General features: G+C 36.4%; 1 protein-coding gene across 7 annotated transcripts in view; it reads left to right on the top strand.

Annotated features, from left to right (window-relative positions):
- The window catches only part of LOC122833121 (rho GTPase-activating protein 42), a 117,877-nt gene that overhangs the window by 3,562 nt on the left and 93,734 nt on the right, over window positions 1-20,581 (top strand). For 3 of the 7 annotated variants that reach the window (XM_044120434.1, XM_044120435.1, XM_044120436.1), the window contains exon 1: window positions 15,456-15,755. In XM_044120434.1, coding sequence (XP_043976369.1) covers window positions 15,602-15,755 — 154 coding nt within the window. In that variant the 5' untranslated portion in view covers window positions 15,456-15,601. Of the gene's footprint in view, window positions 1-1,177; window positions 1,279-15,443; window positions 15,756-20,581 lie in introns of those variants that run through there. The other 4 variants (XM_044120437.1, XM_044120438.1, XM_044120432.1 and 1 more) reach the window with 3 other exon arrangements.

A 20,581-nucleotide genomic window follows, 5' to 3' on the forward strand; every position in this document is an offset into this window, starting at 1 on the left:
TGCTTTCTGTTCAGAATGCCAATTTTTTTCCAACTTCCAAGGTACTTTACAATGTGCAAAGTAAAAAGAGGCTTGGATTAATACTTCATGAAGCAGGTCCAGACTATCCATCTTCCTTTGTGCACATCACCTTTTTAACTTGTGCCTGGTCCATTTTTGTCTATATTTTTTACTACATTGTACAAGATTTACATTTTAAAATAGACAATAGTTCAATGGCTACAAATCTTTTTATTAATCATTTGCTATTTGTCGACCACCACATTATTTTTGAACATGTTGGAAAAATTTCATTGCACTTCTCAATTTCCTGTTCCTTCATCTCTGCATGGTAGATACTACAAACTGAAGTGAAACTGGCAGCATGACTCACTTTTTTCATTATTCTGTTAATACTTGGGCTCAATATATTTTTTTGCTTGTTTCTGCTAGTCTTTATTTCACCTACTTTTATTAATTGATTACCCCCAAACTCAAAATGTAAAGTCCCCAGAACAGATTCAGGACACTAAATACTGAATTTTCACACCCCTGATCCCAGTCCACACGCACTATTTACAATGTGAGCACAAAGTATTTTTCACATATTTAGACTTAGAAGATGCATGCTTTTTAGTACTCCGGCATACATGTCAAGATAGAAAAGATAGAAAACAGTTTTAGCAGCTTCAGAAAGGAAGCAGAGTTTAGAATTTGGTTGTAAGAAGCTATTTTGTAGAGTAGAATTTCATCACCACAATATGCATCATAGTTCAAAGCACAGAGGTGAAACAGAAAGACGGTAACAGAACTAAATTCATGTATATATGTGTTAACAATGCTGCTGTGACCTATACCTTGTTTAGTGTAAGCATGCCTTTTATTTGCGAATGTACGAGTTAACTAATGGTTAATCCAGAAGACAGAAAATCAAAGATATCCAGTTGATTTTAATGTCTCACAAAGCTGTGACTAGGGTTGTCTGTTAACCAAACTAAAGGAAAGGTCTACTTTGCAGAATGCAACTCAAATCCCCTGCAGACTATGACTATCTGAAGTACAGATACAGTGATACTTGTCAAATCAATGGCTTTATCAATGCGGTATAGACAAACCAAATGCTTACGGCTTAAATCATTCACCTATTGTGATGTTTTACACAGTTGGTTGTCTCACTTGTTTGGTTTCTCACCATCAGGTCCAGAAAGCAACCTGGAAACCAAATTGTCCTTCCAGACTCTTGAGTGATAGGAGACCTTAGCATCAGCCAACGAATCGATGCCTTTGGAGACTCCAGCTGTAAGTAAGACCGTGATGAATGAGACAGAGTTGGAGGTGATTGAGCATGTCTGCCCTGATGGTGGTGCATTTAAATTGGTCTGTGCATGTAAATGTTTTCCTTTAATTGGAAGCCAGAACAGGTTTATTACCCAAGGTGAATGCAGATCTGCAACACAGGCAACCATAAGGAACATTCAATTCGGTTTTAATGAGCTGTAGAGTTGAAATGTAAGCTTGCACACGTAGGTCGAGCAGATAGCCAATTCTTTTTCCTGTTCAAAAGTAGAGATTTTCTCTCTTTTCACTCCGGTGATTAATGTCCTACGCTTGACCCTATTGACCCGAAGCTCAAATAAGGAAACAGCTCTCAAGAGAGACGCACTTTACCCTTCATTCTGACCAGTAACACATGCAAATTGTGTTTCTCAGGAGCGTAGATTGGACAGAATGATTTTTATTTCATTTACAAAGCAGAAAATATATCAGAAGGATACAAACAGTTTGACTATCCCTGTCAGTTCAGGTAGACTGGACATCAAGGTCCTTAGTGTTGAAAAGGGTGCTTGATTAACATGTTTTCACACACCATTCAGCATGTTAGACAGATCCTTGATGATTTTGACAAAGCCTGGGCAGGAATACTCGACAGTAAAGAGCCGCAGGGAGGTGGAAATAAAAGAGTAGAAAACAAAGCAGATGCCCACAGTGTGGGAATTACACAAATCATCAAACAATGGCGAAAGCTGTCTGAGCCGTCGTCTTCACACATCACAGCATGCAAACTCCTCATAACACATAAACAAAATTCTGCTCATTTCAGTGTTGGCTTGCTTGACAATACAAATACAAAAATAAACATATTTTTGAGAGACCATTTGTCCATTTTGACAGACGAAGATTCTTTACACAGAAAAAAAACATGAATTTCCACAAGGAAAATGATTAATGGATGGTAATGTCAAAATAATCAGATTTTGTGGTGTAACTAAAATTATTGTTAAGGCACTGCATGGAAGAGCTAAAGATGACCTCATCCACTGATGAATGGCTGTAATAAAGTGCAGCTATAATGTGTTTTTCAAAATATATTACAGATTCTGAAGATTGTTATCAAGGCTGGTTTTTATATCAACATATTAGAAAGTTGGAAAGCCATTTATCCTGACAAAGCATAACCTCTGAAATCAATGGCACCATTAGATTCACACTTCTTTACACTGGCACATAATCAATGTCATATGGGCTTCATAATATCCTGCTGGATGTTTTTTCTTGTGGAATTGGTGGATGAACTTCAAATATTTTCTTTGGATTTCATTGTGAGCAGCTGGACATTTTGTGTTCAGCAGTTCAGTTATTAGTTTTTTTTCTGTGCCATCAGAGCAACGGAGAGATTTCTGCGCTCTCCTCTTAGGCTTCATGCAGCCTGCTTGCCAGCTGGAGTTAATCTCAGTTTAGCATTTTCAACACTAAAGCTGTCTCTGTGGTTACTTGAACAAAGTCAGACCACTAGAAGCCTGGAGTAAGGCCGCTTCTTCACAAACAATGACATGTCGTCCTCAGTTGGAATCTTTGTGAAACTGGAGATTGCACATGTAAGCTGCAGCTCAAGTGCTTCCCCTCTGGTCTTGCTTTAGCCTAGACAACTAATGACAACTTTATAAACATTTCTGTTGAAATGTGATATGTATTGGAAAGAGACACAGAAGCCGGACGCCTCATTAAAGAAATATTGTGAATAATTTGTTGTAATGCTTTCATGAATATTTATTCTTTTGGCTCTGGAATGTGGTGATCTGTGGATTTTGGGAATATAGAAAATAAAGGCACAGTCTAACTGATTTTATTCTCTATTTTGAACAAGGTATGTAAAGAAAGTAAGGATTATATATATATATCTACATAGAGAGAGAGCAAAGTGGTTACTTCTCGTAGAGGTGTGAATGCACAGTCGAACTCTGATGCAGACCATATACAGTACAGACCAAAGGTTTGAAATCTGATCAAAAATAGAGTGGTGTTAGATTTTAGGGTTGCAGGATTTCTCTTTTGTTCTTGGTTAAAGACTACGAGTCATTTCTCCCGCTGGTGCAAGACTCACAAGTTTGTATTCAAAGTACTTACCCAGAATGCCCTGCACTATGAGCTGCTTCATGGTTTTAGAACAGTCTCGGGTCCATTTGGCCACTTTATTCAAACCAATACCAAGGTTTTTAGGCAGGCCAGGGTTCACTTTTTTGGTCTGCATCAGAGTTTGACTGTGCATTCACACCTCTACAAGAAGTAACCACCACCTTGCTCTCAAACATGTTTCTGTCCACAAATTTTAAATGGAATTGAGATTAGCGCTTTGTGCTGGCCTCGACAAAGTATCAACTTTGCTGTCTCTAATCTGTAACTAAATTGACCCAGAACACTCTGGAAGAATTGCACTGCTCTACAATATGACCTTGAATAAGCAAAAGGAAAGGAAGACTCAAGTTCTTTATACTCATACTTGGTTTCACATGTTTACTTCCCAGAGGGAGTAAACAATCATTTTAAATCAAATTTGATTGCTCTGTGTCATTCTGCTCCGTCACCCACATTTCTATTCTGAGCAGCCTGTTTACAATCTGTAGCTGTATACTGACAATTTCACTGAGGAATTTGTCACACCTGAGCATCCAAATATCGGCTGTTTTTTGTCCTCTGTTTTCAACAATGCCTTGAATTTGAAAGCAGGAGATGCTTGGCAAAGAGACACGTCAAATGTCTTGACACATGAAAGCTCAGGGCATAATCTTCTTTTCAGAAAATGATAAATCCAGGATCCCGGCGAGGTAAAAGTGAGGTAATAACAGTGCAGATGCCCTGATGCCTGGACTGTGAACAGTTTATGTAAACAGATGTCCAATAGTTGAAGAAAAAAAAAAATCCAACCTGAAAGTAACATAAGGTAAATCTTTTCTTTCTTTTTTGTGCAGTTGTGCACATCCTTTGTCCCAACAGGCTCACAGAACATGGCACCCGATAAACAGATGAGCTCATGCATTAGCATAAATCTTTAGATTATATTATTACTCATTCATTTAGACTGGCGTTTGTGGCAATATGAAGCAAAAAAAAGTAGCTAGCTAAGCTTTTTGTCTATGTCTGTTAAGTGGCTTGACCTTGAAATATCGAGCTTCTGTCTGCTGTAGTCATCACTCAGTTGCTTTTTTACTAGCACTGTGCTTGGAGAAGGATAATCTTGAGAGGGTATAGATGGCAGTTTCAAGGCTGCCTTAACAGACACTTATGATAGTCATTAGTACTAACCTCACCTGACACTCCAACATGTAATCTGGGAAGCTTATGTTGCAATGGGAGACGTTATGTTTGTGAGAGTGGAAATAATGATGTAAGTTTTTCTAAGGAGTGCCTGTTAGAAAGAAGTTGTGAGAAATGTGGAATTGGGTTGGTATCAAAAAAAATTGTCATTTCGTATGACTTAAGGTCAATGTCTAGGTAAATTTGAGAGGCCAGATGCAGTGGAGGCTCAAATGAAATCAAAATTTCTAAAAACTGAGAAAATTTGCTCATAAAACCAAAAATACTAACTATCTTTCAAAAGAGATGGTTCAGTTTCAGGGGATAATTTACAGTGGTATGGGTCCCACTCTTTGTTAGGAGTTGTTCTGTGTTAACCCTGTGAAGGTAATTAACATAACACCTTTTATGGTCAGATCCATTTTGTTATCGCCTCATGCTATTACTAATATGAACCCAAGATGTGAACGTTGGCATGGTGTTGCTTATTAAAGTTCAAGCTTTTTCTGTTTCTCTGATTTGAACTTGACTACTTAAAGTAATTTTTTGTGGAAAGCCTAACTACTTTCCATTAAACTCCTTGTTTTCCTTCTTTACAAGACGTTGAGACATTAATGGAAAGGCACTGCTGTGATGCAACGTGCTCTGAGAGGCATCTGTCTTTTGAGCTCTTAAATTATGCAACAGCTGATGGGGCCGGTACTGTTGTGGACATGTTGTCTCTAATCTCAGCCAGCGTTTACGATTTAGTGTTTGTTTTTTTACCTTTGTGGTCTGCAGTTAACCCATCAGGAGATATTCTATGCCCTGTGTCGATGAACTATAAAACATCTTGAATTAATTGTGCTGCTTTTTTTTTTTATGGGTTGAGGAGGACTTATTAATATCTCAGTTTAGGCAGGAAAACAGCAGTGACTAGAGATGCTTTCAGCCAATGCACTGCTTTTAGTTGTATGTTCCTTTTTTAGGTATACTCACAAAAAAAGAATACTTCCTCGTCTCCTTTTCAATTACCTGGCACAAAGCTGTAAAGATCTCAGAGAGAGCAAACAAAGCTTCTATCAGTCAATCACCAGCAGTGGAGGCATGTACTTGTGGGCTTTTAAAATTGAAGGCTTCATAGTTATTAAGCCTTTCCTTCAAAGCACATCTCTCTCCACAAAAAATGATCTCTTCAAAGGGACCTTTTCTTAACTCTGATAGTTTTTCAAACCTGAAAACCCTAAAAGCAGTTTTCTGCTTCACCTTTGATCTTTTTGATGTTGCTCTTCTCTTATCACAAAAGGCATACCACAAACAAATATTGGTAATCTTGAACATTTTAAAGCGCTTTCTTTGATGGGAATGTTACTGATTTCAATCCAAAAAAAATAAAAATAAAACCTACCAGCAGTCCAAATGATTAACAATGTGTGCTCATGCCTTCTGAGAATAATAAAACCTGCCTGTGGTTTTGTGCTAACGGTTTTGTTTGATTTCTCCTTCTAAATACACTGTGGATGTTAAATTCACCCTCTTTCTGCCTGTCAAAAGGATAACTGTAGTGGATGGAGAAACTTCAGATGACATAAAATAATGGGTTTTAAATTTAACCATGAGGGGGGAAAAGAAAGGATGATTGGAAAAGTTTTCAAAGGATCTGAAATTACAAATCCAGCCTCCCTGAGGAGTAGTCTGAAGCATCGAAGGACCTGTGTAATTCTCTCTCTGATGAAAACCCTTAATACTGATTTATCTGATCAAGAGAGTCTCAACAGCTTTCTCTGGTGTGCTCAAAGAATACTAATAAACCATTCAATAAAGGCTCATTTAGCAAAGGAATGAGTGCGGCAATTGCTGTAAAACAACATAATTTCAGCATTGAACATCTGATCATCTAGTATTCAACTGTGACCTCAAACCATTTCTGGGGCCTTATCAAAATTGTTTATTTTATGCTACTTAAAGCCAATAGTTCTACAAGAGCTTTTGCTTCTATTGCACTCTGGAACAGGCTTAAAAAGTGTAACTTGGGTTATTGTGCAAATCCAGACCTGGATCAAATACCAACACAACAAACTGGGTTTGGGTTTGATCTATGATACTGGGCCAGGTGTTCTAACCTATAATTGAAAATAGGTTAAATTGGTCCATGTCTGTCTATTATTAGGGTCATCGAAGAAAGAGCAGGATAAAACAAATAACACACAACCTGCAGTTTCATTACATTAGCCTTTTACTTGGTAGATAAAAAGCTGTTGTAAAGTTTTAGCTTACATTATTAGCATGTTAGCCAATGTCAATAAAAAATTGGCAAGGTCAACGAGAAAAGAAATGTACACAATTATACAATATTAAACTTTTATGCAATGTTATATAATTACAATTAAACACTGGACTTTAATAGCAGCTTGTTTAAATGTCCATGAACATGTGGTGGTAAAACATCCCTGCCTGATAATTCAGTGTAGAGGGATTCTGATTAAATTTTGTATTCTGCCTCTTCCATGCCGATTTTAGATTTTTAGCAAAAACCAGAAAATCCAAAGTACATGACTGAAGTGAGTATAAATGAGGGATAACATCTTCTCACATATCTTACATAAAGCTTGGTTTGGTCATTCAAACAACCTTTCCTCACTTTTAATAATACATATTTTTAGAAATTCTTTATTTAAACATATTAATTTATTTGAGATATATGCCTTAGTATTTTATCATTTTTTATTTCTAATGGTCTTTGAGGCAGAACTTTACTAAAAGGGGAAAAAAGTCATGACAAAATAGAACCCATTAGATGCTTCTCGTCATTCCACTAATCGTGATGGCCTTCACAATTTGTTATGTTAAACATTTTTTACAATAAAATCTAACCTGAAATCATGACTCAACCCAATGGCTGCTGGATGGCTCCATATTTTACCCAGGGCTGGATTAGCAAAAAAAAAACATAAAAAAAAAAACCAAACTAGAAAAACAAAAAGCAATGTCATAAATTCCAAACATGCTAGCATCTTGGCAAAATGTCTGCTTCAAAGCAGATCCAGATGAAAAAAATCCACAGTGATCTACTTTTACAAGTAATCTGTTGATTTCTGATAGAAAAATGTATGAAAATGCTTCTTGTTACCTCTGAGCTTTATTCATCCATCAGAGTTCAACCTTATCAAGATATGCAAATGTTTTCTCTGTCATCTTTTAAGTAGTATGCCTAGATTGAATGGACTGGATTGCAACAGCAGCTTCTCATTGAGTATATACCATAACGCCCTTCAAAGGAAAAAAGACGTTGGAGTATTCAGAAAAACTTTGAAGGTAGAAAGGGATTTTTATTCTATTATGCTTGAAAGAAAATTCTCTTAAAACAAATTATAGAATGTCTGACCAAAGAGCAATGTGGTGAGAATTTTCAAAGAAATGAGTCTTTGACAACTTAATGAGATAAACGTCAAATATATTTCTTTGTGTTAGGATGGAAGGAAATTATTTTCTGTTTGAGAAGAAATTAAAAACAGCTGCCAGCTCTCAAAGCAGTAACCTGCATATTGCATCTGGTTGTGAGAACAAAAGATTTTCATCTTAAAAGCATTTTTCATGCCCAGCCTAGTGATTAGAGATGTACAAAAGCATCCTCAAAACGTGGCTCAAATAACTGAGGGTGTCGGTGCATGTGTTTAGTTCAAGAGAAACATGCTCTGGAGGGGGGTTGTCTTTTTAAAAATCCTGCTGCTCCAAATTAAAGACTGTCCCTGCAATGCACAGAAGAGTTTGCTTACAAAGCTGGTGGAGCAGCTCTTGTAATTTATCACCCAGACTTAAATTTGTGCCGCCAGTACAGGTATCACCTTATGAAGGTCAATGAGGCAAAAAATAAAAGCCCCCTCCTCCAGAGGACAACTTTTTTTTCGGAGAGCCAAGAGAAACCCAGACTCTAAAGCCAAAGATGCTGAGGCATGAACCTTTCATTTCTGTTGGATTGCATTTGCACTGAAGTTGTACTATTTTGTACAGGATGTGTCCTTTACCTAACTCTAACTTGAACATATGTGGCTGCTCGAGCTAAAACAGCTTACAGTGCCAATTTGTCACAGTGTGCCATGAAGCAATACATGAAGTCCCTGCGGACAATGGAGATGCCTCATTTTGCAAAGAGGAGGTAATCACGTATAACTCCTCAAACATCAGCTGGACACGGGAGTCATAAATGAGAGCTCACCACTTGGCACTTCTGCAGATTGCACTGTCACGACGTAAACAAGGCAAAGAATGAGGAAGGGCTCATCTGATAGGAAATGTCAGAGCATGATTGGATTAAAAAAAACGAACTAAATTGGGGTCATTAATCATCAGCTAGAAAAACAGTGACAGATCTGGTTCGTAAAAGCTCTCCTCTGGAACTAAGCTGAGTGCCACCCGGAAATTGTGCAATTACTTTAACACCTGATTTAAATGAAGGGTATGCATGGCAGTGTCAATTGTTAATTAGGGAAAAACAGCTCATATCATTTAGATATAATTTCCGTCACAAGGAGTCGGGTTATCCTGCCTTTGTGAGGGAAACAACACGCAGTGCTTTGCAAAAATACTTTCACCATTTCCAAACCTAATGAGAGCCACTTATTTTTCTAACCATTGTCTATTTATGCTTATCCTTGCAGGGTCACAGAGGACTGGTGACCCTGCAAGGATCACCAGGGGTCATTGGGTTGCAGGCAGGTACAAGTCACTGACCCACTATCACAGAATACGCAGCCACACTTCCATCTAAGTGAATTTGGAGAACAGTCATAATTTTGGGCTGTGGGAGGAAACCAGAGTTCATGGAGAAAACCCACACATGCACAGGGAGAACATTCAGTCTCATTTGACAGCAGGGCCTTCTTGATGCAACATAACCATGCTACTAACTGTTTTTTTTAAAGTTACAACTACATTCTTTTTAGTTTCATAGAATTTAATGTGACAGACCAAGATAAAGTAGTGGATAATTTTTAAATTAATATTGAATATTGGAATTCATTAATATTAACAGCTTACTGATGTGACAGAGAGCTGATGGTGGAGTGAAAAGTCCCTAATGAAATCACAAGGGGCAACTTCTGTGAATGATCCAACACTGACACAGGAAGGAGTGGGACTAACAGGACAAAGAAACAATTTGCAATTTCAAAGAAGCTCTGCCTTAGCCGAAATTTTTCTGGGCCTAAACAGCCGGCAGAGATGGTTCTGTGTGGTCTTTGAAGTCATTGCAAGCTTGATTTTGCTTTGCCTTCATCCACCTGCAGTAGAGACAAAATTCAGATCAGTGAGGAAGATTTGTTTTTATGCTCTTCACAATTAGACACCTGTCCAGCTGAGACCCAAGTTGGTTCAGAGAAGCTAATCAGTTGTCTGAACCAAAGGTCCCTCTCCTGCCCTGTTCTATAAAATTCATGTAACACTCTCAGCAATTCCTTAAGGCAGGGGTTTAAAACTCCAGTCCTCAAGGGCCGTTGTCCTGCAACTTTGAGATTTGCCTCTGCTGCACCCCACCTGAATAGAATAATTAGGTCATCAGCAAGTCTCTGGAGAACTGATCTACACAAGGAGGAGGTAATTAATCCATTTCATTCCAGTGTTTTGTACCTGTGGCACATTTAAAATCTGCAGGACACCGGCCCTTGAGGACTGGAGTTTGACACCTGTGCCTTAAGGCTTTTTCGCAATCATTCAGCAACTTCTTCCATAAAAACCAGATTTGATGTGTGCATGACAACTAGTCGTCTTGTAGACAATTTCTCCAGCCTGAACTGTGGATCTCTGCAGTTTCTCTGCTTAAAGCTTTTGTCCGTTTAGGTGGACATTCCTATCTTAATAGGTTGGCGCTTGCACCATAAATTTTCAGATGACTGATTAAACAGAGCTTGTAGACACTTAAAGCTCTGGATTAGGGCTGTCATTGTTAATGCATTAACTCATGCGATTAATCTAAAATGTTTAACGCATTAATATGACATAATGCAGATTAATCATATTACCTATTTGACCTAAAAGCCTCTCTCCCACAGAGGGTTACTTAGTTCAAAGCAGTGTTAAACAGTCTTGCATTGCGTTCAAAACAGAGTCACAAACCCAACTGAAGAGATGAGTGAGGAATGGCAGACATCCGTACACATTGGCTGTAGACCTCAATGCGGCTGTCCCAAGTTCAAATCCTGTTCTCAGATATTTTTTTTGACAGTTACCTGTCAGGTAAGTGTCAAATAAAGGGTACTACTTCCAAAAAAATTCTTACACAAAAAACAAAACAAAAAAACATAGCAATGTTGTTTGGATAAAACCAAGCTAGTATAGCCTAATTATTGCAGGGATGAATTAGCCTTCCACAGAAGCACAGCCAGTTTCTATTTTATATTTCTAAACTATGTTTGAAACAAAATGCTGAGAAAATGTTGAGAAAAGCCTCTTCACAATGTCGAATAGAAAATGTAAGACAAACATTTTCTTAAACATTTTTTTTATTTTTATAAAATTAGCATTTTTACATTTCAAGTTTACAAAATTAAGCTCAGTGTTTGTTATTAATCAAGGCATTGAATGTGATTAATCAGAATAATCTTTTTAATCGATTGACAGCGCTACTTTGGACATTAAATTATAACCTAACTCTGCTTAAAACCTCACTACTTCTTTCTCTCTATATATGAGGCTCCTGCTAGTGATTTTAAATAAGAGAACGATTAGTTGTCTTATTTAGACACTTTCAGAGAGCTTTGCATTTGGAGGAAACTGCTTTACTATAATCTAAGCCATTATCTTTCACCCAATAACCCAGTTTAGTGCTGCACAGCACTTGCTGCAATTAACTCAAAGCAACAGAGTTTCCGCTAATGTTTCACATTTCTCTACTCACTGTGTCAGTGAAACAAACTGCATCCCTGAGGGCTGCTTCTGCAAAGTGATAGCATGCTATCTGGAGTTGAAGGGGGCATGTTAGGGACCGACGCCCCCACTACCCTTCAGTTCTCCCACCACAAGCAGAGTAGACATCTCAGCAAAAGGCTGATAGCCCCACTGTGACTAAATCTAATCAGAGGCTGCATGACTTGTGCATAACTCATTGCAGGGCCAATCGATGCTTATTTAGCATTTTTTGCATGGATTATTGAGATCTTCTATAAAATCCAAGTTCTTTTCCCCTTTGAGTAGCTGACTCTCCACCAAGCAAGGCCAAAGTGGCTCTGTTTAATGCAGCGAGAACAGGAGTGAGGACGTGGGAAGATATACATCTCACATCTAATTTCTTTCCCCACTTGTACAGTATGTTAAAGAAGTCTCAGTCTCTCTGTGTGTGTTGAAGAGATTGTGTGTGTTTTATCAGTGTGTTTCTGTATGCTCCAAGGCAGTTGGTTTCTTTATCGTTCAGTTTGGTCTCCAATGATTCAGTCTCACAGATAGATTTGTGCTCTGCCTCTCTGATCACTGATGTTTGCATAACTAATATAAATGTGGGGATGTCTTGCTTTTTCATCTTAAAATTTTAGACTCCATGCACAGGTTGTTTGTTTTTTAAGATTTAAAGATGAATAGAATCCAAATATTTATGTCTGATGATTGCAGCTAATGAAAACCTCAAATTCATTTTCTTAGAAAATGGGAAGATTGTATAATAGCAATAACTTTGGATTTTTAACAGAAATGTGATGCTATGGCCATGTCAGACTTTCGTTTGCTTAGATGGGGAAAACTACTGCCTCAGGAGTCCTGTAGACGCTCCTTCACAAATGAGCATCAAACCTGCATAAAGAAGCTGGCTGTATCCAAGCTAGCTAGTGGAAAGTTTAGTGGAAGGAAATAGCAAGGGAGATTGAAAAGGTATCGATTGCAGCTGGATTCTTTGTTTTATGAGTCAACATATACAAACCTATCAAATGGATGCTACCATTATGTGAGAAAATAAGTATAGTTTTTTTTTTTTTTTTTTTGCTGTGAACCAATAACATCTAAATGAGTTTGGATTGCTGAATTGAGATCTGGAAACATTTTTCTTTCTAAATAAACCTAGAGTTTATTTATTTAAACTTATATTATCTTATTTTTACAGTAGAGCTACTCTCCAAAAGCCAAACGTGTGCTACTGTTTAGCTTCATGTTTAGAAAGAATCACTTAATCACTCAACAATTTATTTTCCCACGATTGTATCCTGTCATGTGCATAATGTATGCAGAGGCAATATTACAAGTGCAATAATCACACATTCCCCAGGCAAACTGGGCACCCTGTTCTGTCCTATCGCATGCAAATTTAATACGGTTTTATTGGCGGACAAGATGAGTGTTATTCCTGCGAATGAATCAGACATGCAGGGTTTATGTTCAGTTTCATTACTAGGCTTGAGATTTCCTTCCTGTAAGCGTGTAAGCACAGAGTTGTTGATTCATCAGGTGGTGTTAAGGGCCAGTGATGGTTGCTGTGTCACGTAGGCTATGACTGCAGGTTGACCAGGTTTGAGAAGCAGATAGAAAAGCATTGAAATTTACAAATCAGTTTAAAAGTTCAGCCATTGTGAGCAGAAATGTCACATTTATTTTAAGCTTTCAAAGAGGCCTTTTTTTCTTGCCTTGATGATTACACAACATAAAACTTTGATGACTTTTCATTAAATTTCAACCTACCTAATGACAGTAGGGTCAAAAGTGGACATACTAAGCATTCCAACACTACTGACATTACTTTAAATTTATCCAGTTAAGTTGTTTTTTTAATACAATTTCTGTCACCATCAACAGGTCAAACGTATGAGTGGATATCTGGCCCCTCTTCAGAGTTCATTTAAATTGGTTAGTTTACTACTAATGATCTACCTTTTAAAAAGGAAGTATTAAGTATTTTTCATGCATATAGTGCAAATTTATACCACAATCAAATAACTATTACCTTCAGTTATTATAAAAATGCAGTGTATACTAAATATGACTTAAAAGAAATTTGACTTTGGGCCTCTGTGTGTTTAAGAAACTGCTGCTCCTGCTACAGTCTCTGAATAGGAAGACTGGCCAATACTCAACGAGAATTATGCTAGAAGATTGCTGTTAAGTTTATCAAAGTGGGCAATTTACATGTTTAGAGATTCATCTTAAAAAGTAAATTTAAGCCACCTATTATAACTGCACGCTATGTGTAAAGTAACTTATTTCAAAATAAGTGAGCAGAACTACCATCCAAATGTAACAGAGGAAATGTTGTTTCTTGTGAGTCATCAAGTTGTTAATGTATTTTCATTTGCGTGTGCTAGTTCTAGTCAACGCCACAACATCCATCTCTCTATTGAGACGTTTTTTTTTCTCTCTCTCATGATGACAAAGCCGCTTCCCCGTCCTCTCATTGTTGTAAAGCACCATAAGTCGAAAAAGTCATCCAAAAGACTTAGTGCCATTGGTGACAAAGCCTCTTGTTCATTCTTACACAAATTCTCATTGTAGTCTGACATTATTTCTGGGGCCTGTTCCTGCTGCAACAGGAAGATGTGAAAAATACAGACTGTAATTATATTCTAGCTTAATTACTTCCATTTACCGAGGTATTAATTCAGATTTCTCTCCTCAAGCCCCTGCTAATTCCAACCTGACAGATTGTTGAGCACAGTTTCTGTACATAAGCCTACCTGGATTATTAACTGTTCAGGTCTTAAACTGTGACAATAAGATGAAATGGAATCAATGAATTAAAAATAGACAAAATAATTTTGCATGTTGAGCTGAAATTTGAGACTGATAAGTTTTGTGCTACAAAAATTCACTGCTTGTTTATTCATTTATGCTAGTTTCTTATCCAGCACATATAGTTCAAATCCTTCAGCAACAAAATTAAAAACTGTCAAGATTATGTATTTGTCTAAAATGCAAAGTTTCTCTAGTTGGACATAAGTTGGATTTATTACCACATTGGGAACAACAAAAGCTGAATATGCTACAACCTTTTGTAGTATAGGTTTTCAAAAGATTTTTGGAAAACTGAGATATGGAATGTGTCTTCTGCTGGAATTTATTTTGTAATGATGTAATGTAATGCTTATTTTTCATTTTATCAAAGTACCTGAACCTGCACAAAATTTAATATTTTGTTTGCAATGATTGCATAATACTCCCAAATTAAGTCAAATTAAAGTGATCCATTCAAGTACATTACCGAAGTTTTTTTTTTCGCAGGTGGCTTTTTCAAACGCTGAAAAAACATTTGAAAAAGCCACATTTTACTAGATATTTTTTTTACTCTTACTTGAGGAATTGTTTTAATGACAGCTTTTTAATCCTTAAGTAAAAGTATATTGACATATTGCTAAACTTACTTCAGTACAATGTTTGGCTCCTCTACCCACCTCTCCTTGATGGCCTAAAAAATGCTAAACACAGTGAGATTCATTCAGCTCAGGACTTGTTCATATTTTATTACGGACTGTGTTGGTAGATTAGAACCAATACATCAAAGTGCATGTTTATATAATGTGCACATTATGATTTTTATAGCTTTTGCAATGTGTTATATTCATACAAACTGATCCATTGTATTTTCATTTCAGAAATATTTTAATTAAACATTAAAAGTCCTTTCCTTTTCCAGGCCACAGTTACAAATTATTCATTAGTTCTTAAATTATTTTTGCCTGGTTAAATAAAGGTCACATATAATTAGTTCTAATCTATTCTGCATTTATTTATCCTGTAGGAACATTAAAGTTCATGAGATTAGAAGAGATACAATTATTACCGCACCTTCATCGTAGAAGAAGCAACAATAAGCCCTTTCAAACTTTATTGCAGGGTGATCCAGCTGTTGCTAAATATCTAGAAGTAACCAGCAGGAGTCATGCGACCACTATTTCTAAGAAAAGGTAGCAGTAAAAAAAAAAAAAAAAAAGCTGAGAAAATCCAAAGCGGAAGTAAAGGAAGAAGTGAGGAAGGAAAACCGCTTTTTGGAGAACTCAGAAGTTTGCATCCACATCTGAGCTGCGTGATGTGAACGGGGGGGGGAAACTTTTAATTCCTCGAGTTAGAAAGTTTGGAAAAGCCGGCGCCGTTACTTTGGGAAACGATGGGACTCCCGGCGCTGGAGTTCAGTGACTCTTTTCTGGACAGCCCGGACTTCAGGGAGCGCCTCAAATACCATGAAATAGAGCTGGAGCAGACCAATAAATTCATCAAGGAGCTCATCAAGGATGGAAATATGCTGATCACTGCTCTCAAGAGTAAGTTGTTCTACACGACATGATTTATTTTCCTTTTGTTTTCTTGAATCCAGAAGTAAAGGTGTAACTACCTGAGCCACAGGCGCCTTGCAATCAGTGATGCATTCATTACAGCGAAGCATGAGAAGCGGCGGTCTCCCATTGAAAACAGTAATATTACCACTAAAGAGCTAAAATCAACACAAACCCCGCAAATAATTAATTATGCCAAAGTTGTTTGATTCTGGCTCTGTCTCCTTTGCATGTGTAAGCTGGATGTTTTTAGATTCTAAAATAAACACCAGATTCAGAACGGAGGTACTGGTGAGATGAATTCATTTACTTTGCACGTATTTCCAGACAGAAGGCCATGGTCAGATATGGTTAGTACCGAGATAGACTTCTTGTTACTTCAGTTTAATAACGACCTACTTCTCTTTTCAGTGGTCACCCATCAGAGGTGGAGAAATTGTAATTTTTAATCTGTGCATAAGCCCAAACTGTGAGGATGCTGTCACTTTCTATCAGGGGTCATAGTCCTCCAAGCACAGTCCAGAATTCCATCCTACTAATGAGACTGGACTTCCTGTTCTGATGAACACACGTGGGAATCACTGTCTAGTCTCCTAAAGTCAGACATGGGTCTGTAAAATGAGAAGGATTTGAAATGTAGACGGCCTTTAAATATGGAAAACATCCTCATTGGGACTGAATATGTGGGGCACAGATTTGCATTCCCAAACCCAAAACTTTTTTTCTTTTCTTTGCAAAGTGTACTATCATGTTACTATCATATTTTACCTCAGAAAAAAATTATATATAGATATACTTTTACATTGTTTTATGAAGTGTCTGAAGTCCTCATGTAGCAAAATAGCCCCACAACATGATGCTGCCACTCCAATTCTTCACAGTGAGGATGTGACCAGCATCATTGTTTTTCTTCCAGATGTAACATTTGTGATAATAGCCAAACAGTTCCACTTTAGTTTCATCATTATCTCCAAATCAAAGGTCTTTGCTGCTGCAATCTGGCTTTTTATGTTTCTTTTGAAGTAAAGTCTTCTTTCTTGCTGAGTGGCCTTTCAGTCCATGTAGGTACACGTTGCATTTCACTGTGGGTAATAATGACTGTTTTAACCATCTTCAGCTGGATCTTCACAAATCCTTTGGTTCTTGTTCCGGCTTCAATCGGTTCATTTCACAACAAAATATGTTAATCTCTGGGACATGAAACCCATATCCTTCCTGTATGATGATTGGATATTCCCATCATTTCTGTACTTCTGTATAATTATTTGATCAGCTGATTGGAACACCTTCTAACATCTTGAAATTGTTCGCAAGGATGAACCAGACTTTTGCAGCTCCATAATTCTCCTGATATCTTGATTGATTTCGTTTGACTCTCTCATTGTGTCAAACAACTGAAATATGTCTAGGTTTTCCCTAGATACAGGAATCATTCTGTAAGTAAATATCTGATTTTTAAGACAGTAAATAAATCTGACATTCATCTTTCTCTCATTTAGCAATTTTTCTCTATATGTACAATTTGGTAAATTCCGACAAAACGAGAGAAATTTGGTCTGCTTTGATGTCACAGTCAGAAATAAAGATGTACTTGACTTTTATTCGGTATGTATACATATCTGGTTTTAACTTTAGTAACCTTTGAAGGGAGTTGGAAAAGTTAGATTTGAGCAAAAACAACTTTGCTGTGAGCCTTACATTCTTTTGAATATTTCAGTATGTTTTTATCATATGTAAATAGTTCAATGATTACACCTTTTGAAGTATATGTTAGAACTGCTTTTACTCTACTGCTAGAGTTTTATGTAAATCTTCAAACACAATGTTGGTCAGATGGCTCTTTTCATGGAATTCAAAACATTCATTTTCCAAATGTATAATTTCAGTCTGTCTAATATGGCCGTGAGTTTGTTGTTCTCTAAGCATAATTTTAGTCCTTGGTGTTTTCAGTAAATATAGATTATTAGAACAGTCGAAGGGAGAAGATTATACCAATTTTTTTGGTGTCTTGATAATCAAGCCCAGACATTGCTTATATTTGCATGTAAACATGTAAAAAGCAAAAGTAATTCTTTTTCAACAGCTGTAAATACTCCAGAGTGGAACATGCTTGGGGAAAAAATTATGCTATGGAAATTGTAGTACTTAGTTTGCAGTATGTTGAGGATGGCAGATGAGGCTGTCAGCTTATTAATCACATTGTCTTTGGCTCATTGCTTCTTGTCTTTAAGGTATTACTAACACACAAAAAAAGGTAAACATCTGTCATGAGTTTTTTTTTATTATTGTGCTTAGGTTGAGTTTTGTTACATTTTTTAATTAGAACATTGTTTAGCTTCCGACTTAGTTTTAGGGTTGATATATCAGTAAATTTCTCTATTAGTCATTCATTTGTCAATTCACCTCTTCTCCATTCCTTAACTCTTTATATATATATATATATATATATATATATATATATACATATATATATATATATATATATATGTATGTATGTATATATATATATATATATGTATGTATATATATATATATATATGTATGTATATATATATATATATATATATATATATGTATGTATATATATATATATATATATATATATATATATATATATATATATATATATATATATATATATAGTCAGTTTTCTTCCATTCCTTGTTCAAGCCCTTTTTTATTGATGTGCTACTTCCTTCTTTCAGTTACTGTCTTTGCTTTTATCGTCTATGTTTGCTTGTTGGGTTGCTTCAGGGTTTCGGAATATGAAAACTTTCTCGTCCATTGTCCATTATCCACTTACTCTTGAATACTCACAGTGGAGCTGTTAACTATGTTCAGAGATCATTTGGAAAGATGTGCACCCTGGTCACCTACTCATTAATCCCTTTTCAGTTAATTATTAAACATTTAAGTTGGCATACATTCTGTCTACCTGCTGTTATTGTGAAATACAAATTGTATGAATGTACCGACTTTATCTTTCCAATGTCATGCCTGAGAACTGTTCAGTCAATTGTTGACAAAATCTTATAAAGACGATTTTAGCACGTGTCAAAACAGCATCTCAGAAAACATGTTGCCCAAAGCTGTCTCATAATGCAGCACCACATGAGCAGAGATTACACAGTACTATCATTTTGGATCCATCAGCAAAGTTATTACTTTATTTTTTTAATGTTGGTCATTTATCATCTGGGGTGGCTCATTTTTTTCAATATCATTTGCATTTAATGAACAGGAAATTAACACTTGTGCATTTAGTTAGCAGAAAAGGTGAATTCAGCTGCAGCCTCTTGAAAACTTACGAGAAAATTTGGCTGAATGTTGCTTAAGTAAAAACTCTTTGAAAATGGCTAACCAGTGAGAGTGGGTGATAAGATGGTATTAGATTGGGGAGGATTAGAACATGTTGAAGAACTGCCAAAGCAAAGAGATTGTGATGTTGTCCATATAGAAGATTCAGTCTGTTGCCTTTTAATTCTCTTATGCTGATGCATCAGCTTTATTTCCCTCCCTATTTTTTAGCATCATAAGCTAAATCATACAGAGCAAGACAGCACTTTGTATGTTGGTGGTGTGTAACTTTTAAATTAAAGTTCAGTTTTTGAGTTTAGCTGTAGAAAATTTGCACAGATAGGAGAAAATCTATGTCCCTTGGTATAAATACATCTTTAATAGGAACATTGTGATCAGTTGTGATTTGCTTTTTTAAAAATATGAGATATTTCTGCCATTACTCTCAATATCTGCTGACATTTCACAATATCACATTTTAAGTTTTCACAAAAAAGGTCTTCTGATTGCTACCGGTGATTTACTTAAAGGACAGTCGGTAATAAACTTCGGAAATAGCTTACAATGAAAATGTGATAATTTGCATTAATTTAATTTAATACAAAATATTTGGGACTACAATACAAAGTCTACAAAGACATATATCAGTGTGTAAATAAAGCAAAAAAACAGCTGTCCTTTGTTTATAAAACCATGTCTGTGATTGTATTAAACAAAAATCCTGGTATATGTACCAGCTGGTAATAACATCAGCATTAACAGCATGCTAAAATTCAAATAAAGAGCAATGTGATCAGGGCTGTTTAAGTAATTAATGTCTACTCAATCTCTGGAAACACTGGCAGATAACTTTTTATTAATGTAAAAAAAAACAAATAAAAACCCTCTGAAACTGTACCTATGCAGTCCCCATTTGCAGCTAATTAAAGACGCATGTTTATCCATTTTCTGTGCGTTTCTGCCTGAACCAAATGAAAAAATGTTGATATTAATGAGGAAAAGTTGATCATATTGCCCACCAATCTTACTGGTTGTATTTATGGCAACAAATCCATTTATTTTACTGTCTCAACCGTTCCTTCTTTTTCTATCTCTCTTCCTTGTAGCTGTGTGCTTATGATTTGCATTTTCAGCATGTCCTCTTGATGATTATTCCCAGATGTATATTGATATTTTCCTCACTGCCATATTGTATCACTGCAGTATTATAAGCTTGTCCCTAGTGCAAACATAGCAAATGTGTAGTTGCTTGGCAACTGCACTGGTCTACAATGACTGAAGTTATAACATTGTTGCAAATAAAAAGGAAAACCAACTGAAAGGATGGCAGCGTTTGAAAAAGCCACCAGCGATTATCTAAACATCGCTGGTGATTTAAAATTGGTGTATCTGCTGGACACCAATATCCTCCTAAATGTTTTATTAATGGGTGTGAGGATGGCTAGTAAAGGTTGAAGAAAGAAAAAGAATCATGATTGTGTTTCTATTTTTTAAAATAATCTTCAAAGAAGCATGCT

Source organism: Gambusia affinis, linkage group LG06 (genome assembly GCF_019740435.1).
Source record: "Gambusia affinis linkage group LG06, SWU_Gaff_1.0, whole genome shotgun sequence".
NCBI lineage: Eukaryota > Metazoa > Chordata > Actinopteri > Cyprinodontiformes > Poeciliidae > Gambusia > Gambusia affinis.